We start from the raw sequence: 6,003 nt of genomic DNA on the forward strand, positions 1-6,003 counted from the left end.
TTATCTTACCTAAAAGCATTATTATTTCATGATCAGCTCTCTGTCAAAGATAAATGTTTTAATCAACTTTTAGGAATTAGGTATAGTTAATTCATTATTATCTGTGGTAATGCTTAACACTAAATTTTATGATGAAATGAAACAGATAAATCCTTCATTTGCAGTAGAGGAAAAGATGATATGAAAAATGGCAGGAATGGAAGGTGATAAGGAGAGTGAAGAAGAGAAGCTAAAATAGGCTACCGTGACTAGGTTTGTGCCTTGTAACTAGGTTTGTCTTGATCTTGGGGGAGAAATCAGGAATTTGATGTGTGAATTTCCAGCCTTTTGGCCACCACAGTTTCGTCTTGATCCACAAATGCATAGCACATCCTACTCAGTAGACTTCTGGGCTCCAGTATGTGCCTTGCCTTTCCTTGCAAGGAGGCTGTAATGTTCTCTCCCTTTTTTCTCTGCATTCAGACTTGCTGTAAATACGCCCCCACACATTCTCTTTTATGAAGACTTGCTGGACTTTAGCCAGTTTATTATTTCAGCTCTTGTTCCGCCAAACTGCCCCTAGTAGGTAATGAGAAATCTTTCCAATCCTGTGACATAAAGGTGATCTTCTCAGTTCTAGAATCCTTTGTTTAAAATACAAGTGGTTAGGCAAAAGATTAAATGGCAGAATCAGTGTTTAGGACTATTTAACGGTAAGAGGAGAACTAGTCCCCCTTGGTCTCCGCACAGAGTTGCCGTTTAGTTCAAATGATCAAATGTCCATCCTCGAAAAACCTAGCATCTTGGCTCCGGCCCCTCTCCAGTGCTCCCATGATGTCCTACATATGTGCCCTTGTTCCTGAGCTTCTGTCTTACTTTATGGTTGCCTGCTTACATGCCCTTGCTTCCCCCATACACACCCTGATCTTAAACTGTGAACTCTATGAGGATGAAAACGGACTGTGTGCCACTCAACCTCAGATAAATCTAAGTGTGAAGATACACATTTTTTTAAAAGGGAAGTCCGATTACCAATTAATCGTCAGTCCTGCTAAAAACCTTTAAAAATTTCCACCCCAGTTGGCTTTGTCTCAATAATGTTTTAACACCACAATACAGATGTTAGTAGTAAGTTCAGATTCAGGTAATACAGTTTTACCAATTTTTATTTCTCAAACAGGCCATTGCTCTGTATGGTAGTGAGACGACAAAGGAAAGCAGCGAGAGCTAGCGGAGTTTATTCCCTTGGGCCTTCTAAGTGATCTCCCCCCAACAACCACCACCCCGCTGCAAGAGCCAAACCCTCCTCGCCCCTCTCTTAACTCTGAAGCATACCCGATTCATTCAGCGTTCGTGTGCCCCGTGCCTCTGACGTGCAGTCAGGCCCTGCGGTGGCCGCACAGGGTTTGATGGGAGAGACAGACATGCACATAGAGAGCTCTGATGCGGTGAGGGCTCTCCCTGGAAGTTCACACAGCGTGAAGTGTAGATCTGAGAGGTGGGACTGTTGGAGAAGGTTCCTCCGAGAAAATGACATTTGCAGCAAGTCTAAAAGAATGAGTTCTGATCTGAAGGAAGGGGATAAGCCTTACAGGGAAAGCAAAGGGCAGGGAACAAGAGCAAGCGGACACAGAAATGGCCAGTGCCTGGCCAAGGTGGTGTTAGAGGAGGAGGCCAAAGGGAAAAGACAGACCTGGGTGGATGCCTGCACCAGAGTTTGGAATTTAACCTGGAGGCCAAAGGGGAAGTCAGAGAACATTTTAAAACAGAGGAATGACATAATCTCACTGCTCTTTACCTGTGTCCTTCCTTCCAGGATTTTCTGACCTTGTTTTTCTCTATGGTCACTACTACTTTTTCTGCTAATACTTTGTGCCAAGTTAATTCAGCTGGTTCTAGTAGAGTGGTCTTAGGTTTGGGATTTGGAACATTGCCAAACTTGCGAAGTTTGCCCCTTCTCCCACCCCAGAAAAGGGTTCTGTACCATGACCCTAATCCCATCTTGTTAACTGACAAATTAATGGACCCCTGACTATGTCTTGGCATTCTTATTGTTAAAAAAAAAAGAGAGAGAGAGAGAGTGGCATCTTCGTATTAAAAAAACTCCTTAACTTTATTATACTAATGCAATAAAATGAGAGTGAAGGCAACTGAATTTGTACACTTAAGACACTCAGTATTTTGTGTTTAGCCTCTCTAGGCTTTCATCTTCTGTATCCGGGTTATGTACACGGGCATGGTAGGCTTGAGGATGAGACAGTGTCTATCTGGCAGCCACAGTGCTCCTGGCTCCTGGTCTCTTCATTTTTGAGGCTTGCACTGTGTCCCCAGTTGTATGATTGTTTGCACCCAGGGTCTAGCCATTCTCACAATAAACCGTTCTTTGGAATTTTACAAAGAAATCATTCATGGCACCCAAACTGAAAACCGAAGCCCATCCCGTCATTTTCCATTTGTGAATCCTGTTTAACTAGAAAGTCATTTATGAACAGTGTCCCATGTTTTCTATGCAATCTGAAGTAGCAGATGGCAGGCGTGCATATTACCTGGTTGTCTGAAGCCTGCTTCAGTAACTCGCTGACTCATTTACACGGGTCCCTCCTTGGAGCCAGCTACAGAAGGCGTGGGAGGCAGGCAGGCAGGCAGGCCGGCCTCCTCCTGGGGAAACCCAGGCCTCCGCCGATTCATTGCTGCCACCTGCTGGGGTGGGGAAGCCGCTCAAGCGAGAGCTGAGCCGTCCGGGCCATTTGAGAGACCTGTATGTAGTTCCAGTGCTAACCAGGGACCCCTAAATAAAAGTTGAGACTGTAAAGCAGTACACCCATCAGTGTAAGGTGGTGTTCGGTGGTGTCGGTTAACACACACTCTCCAGCAGCAGTGAGAGTCAGAAACCTAAATAACACTGCAAGGACCCCAAGATCTCAGAGCATTAGAGCCAAAGAAGCTTTTGAGCAGTTGCTGTGGACTTTAGTTCAGTCAGGCTCCAGGGGGCTTGTGAATTGCAGTTTCCCATGCCTGGCGCCAGAGGTTTAATTGACTCGCCCTACAGTGGGGTTTAGTTCACAGGCCCCCATGAAGTTCTGGTGCAGGTAATCTAGCATCACACTTGAGAAAGGCACCGCCTTCAACACTATCAAGCTGTTATCCGCCACTTTAAAAATTAGTGCCTCGTTTCCATAAATTAAAAAATTTATATCCTATTACATCTTCCATCAATGGGATGAGTCACTGTAATGTACCTGTAACTGGTTCTATGAAGCATACACACAAAAATTCTTGTTAGGCTCATTGGTTGTATAGTTGGGCGGGGGATTCATTTTAAACATTTAACTTCTCTCTCTTCCCCAAGAAGGAAGTACGGTAATTTGTATTGGTTTATAGTGAAATGCTTTTTCACCTTGGGCATTGGCAAGCAAAGATGGGGTTTGGTACTACATTTTTCATAGCCATCATTTTCATGCCTCTAGTGATCATTTGGGTAATACCTGAATTTTCAGGTGCCTGAAATACCATGATCCAGAGTTCTGACTTCCGTCATTTCTCACCCCTATCCTTTGGTGGACCCAAGCCCAGGAAAACTGCAGCCCTCAGGGTTTTTAACATATCTTATTCTCCCTTCCTCTGTCTAGGCAACCTTGGCCATGTGATACAAACAATATTAAACATACCTAACGACTTACCTTATTATACAAGAAAAGCAAGTGGCCCAATAGCAAATTTGAGAACTCAACCTTAGAACTGAGAATTCTGGGTGTCTGTCATGTGCTTGCTTCATAGAAAAATAACATATGCTCCTGCTTCTAAAATGACTGTTTCCTATCCAAGAATAACCCTGTCTGACTGTGAACTCAGTGATACCACGGAACTCGGGGGCTCATTACACTTGGTATACTTGTAAATTAAGTATCAGCAAATGTATTTCCTTCTAAACTCTCTTTCCTTCTTCTTCTTTTTTTTTTTTAAGCTCTCAAGGCTGCTGGCATTCAGGACTTCTAAGCCCTTTAATGCAAATAATCATATTTAGTGCAGTTATCATGTATTATATACAGATAATCAAAAAGGCAGTTTATTGAAATTCATTATAGAGAAATCTAATGGGGCTTTCAGAATCATAATTTTTGTTACTTGTAAATGTAGTTTGGTGTATCATTTTATTTTATATTTTTGTTTCCTGCCTTCTTTATCTCATCTGTCAAGGTTATTTTGGTTCTGTTTTTCAGTCATACCTGAAGGACATCTTAAAGGAAATTGGTGTTCAAAATGTAAAAGGGATCCACAAAAACACATGGGAACTGAAGCCAGAATACAGACATTATCAAGTAGAAGAAAAAAGTGATTAAGAAGATTGGAAGCCCGCCTAACAGAACTAAAGGATGATGAGCTGAGCAGACAGCCCTGATGTGTGAATCCTTGAGCGCTATCTATTATAGGGGGGAAATGACTGGTACTTTAATTTCTCTAGGTAAATTTTTTAAACAATAATTCTTGTAAAGTTGCTTAAATGATTTTTGAGGAAAAAGAACACCTTTATTTATATGCTTGTATTAAACCAGATTATTCATGATGGGGTGGGGAGTTTAAAGGTTTTTCTTTTTAAATGTTAACTTTCAAATGTAAAATTAGGAAATGTTTTCTAAATGAGGACTCCCCATCTTTGCATGAAGAGTTGAAGTGATATAGATCCAAAGTGATTGGCACAGCAGGAAAAAAAAGTAGGCAACTCCAGAAATTCTGAAAAGGAACTAAAGAAAAGTTCCGTATTCTGAAATTGTCACAGAGCAAGGCTGTCCTTTTTTTTTTTTTTTTTTAAACAGGTGGTTGTGTTTCATATTTGCACATATTAATGAAAGTATAGCATTTGGGTGTGTACTAAGGTAGCAGTTTGTTTTGTTTCTTTTTCAAGATAGCAGTTTTCATCATTAGCTTACTTTACCCTAGTGACAGTGACCTGAGAACTGGAAAAAGTCGTGGTCAGTTGTTCTTTCTTTCCTCTCTTCTTCTTTTAAAATAATTAGAAATTAAATGCTTTTCCAATTCGGGATATACATCCCCCATCGTAAGCTTCTCAAAGATGTTTACTGCACACTCAGCAAGCCTATATTGACTAGTGTGTGACAAAGGCTGTTTACCACCTAAAGGAGGGTTGTAGGGGTAAGGTTGATGTGTACAGACAAACAGGTTAATGTCAGCTCCTGGGGAATGAAAATGTTTCTTTTGTCTTTCTTTTTAATTAGTTTTAAATAAAAACAATACCTGTCCATGGTATTACATAGCACAAAATGTTATATATTCAGTTCAGTTCAGTTCAGTCGCTCAGTCATGTCCGATTCTTTGTGACCCCGTGAATCGCAGCACACCAGGCCTCCCTGTCCATCACCAGTTCCCTGAGTTCACTCAGACTCACGTCCATCGAGTCCGTGATGCCATCCAGCCATCTCATCCTCTGTCGTCCCCTTCTCCTCCTGCCCCCAATCCCTCCCAGCATCAGAGTCTTTTCCAGTGAGTCAACTCTTCGCATGAGGTGGCCAAAGTACTGGAGTTTCAGCTTCAGCATCATTCCCTCCAAAGAAATCCAGGGCTGATCTCCTGTAGAATGGACTGGTTGGATCTCCTTGCAGTCCAAGGGACTCTCAAGAGTCTTCTCCAACACCACAGTTCAAACGCATCAATTCTTCGGCACTCAGCCTTCTTCACAGTCCAACTCTCACATCCATACATGACCACTGGAAAAACCATCCAAAAGCATATCCATGAATAAGATCACCAAAATGAAAGAAGCTTTAGCAAACTAAACACAATTAAGAATTTATTTTTACTTGTTAATTTTGTCAGCTGTTTCAGTACGCTTACAACCAAGCAACAGCAAATGCCAAAATTTTTTGTTATGTAATTAAAACAAATCCTGGAAATAGTCTGTTCACTGAGATAAATATTTTCCTGTATTATTTGATTTTTTAGCAGCAGAATGCTGAAGCTGAGACCAGTGCGTTAGACTTTTTGCCCTGGGATTCCCAGTGAAATAAA

At 41.6% G+C, this 6,003-nt stretch overlaps 1 protein-coding gene across 1 annotated transcript in view; it reads left to right on the forward strand.

The window, feature by feature from the left end:
• GTF2F2 (general transcription factor IIF subunit 2) overlaps positions 1–5,707 on the forward strand; it is a 135,148-nt gene extending 129,441 nt beyond the window's left edge. Inside the window, exon 8 of the mRNA XM_052650098.1 lies at positions 4,200–5,707. Within this exon, the coding sequence (XP_052506058.1) occupies positions 4,200–4,319 (120 nt within the window). The 3' untranslated portion in view covers positions 4,320–5,707. The remainder of the gene's footprint in view (positions 1–4,199) is intronic.
• Positions 5,708–6,003: the final 296 nt, after the last annotated feature.

The sequence above is a fragment of the Budorcas taxicolor genome, chromosome 12, assembly GCF_023091745.1.
Source record: "Budorcas taxicolor isolate Tak-1 chromosome 12, Takin1.1, whole genome shotgun sequence".
Lineage (NCBI taxonomy): Eukaryota > Metazoa > Chordata > Mammalia > Artiodactyla > Bovidae > Budorcas > Budorcas taxicolor.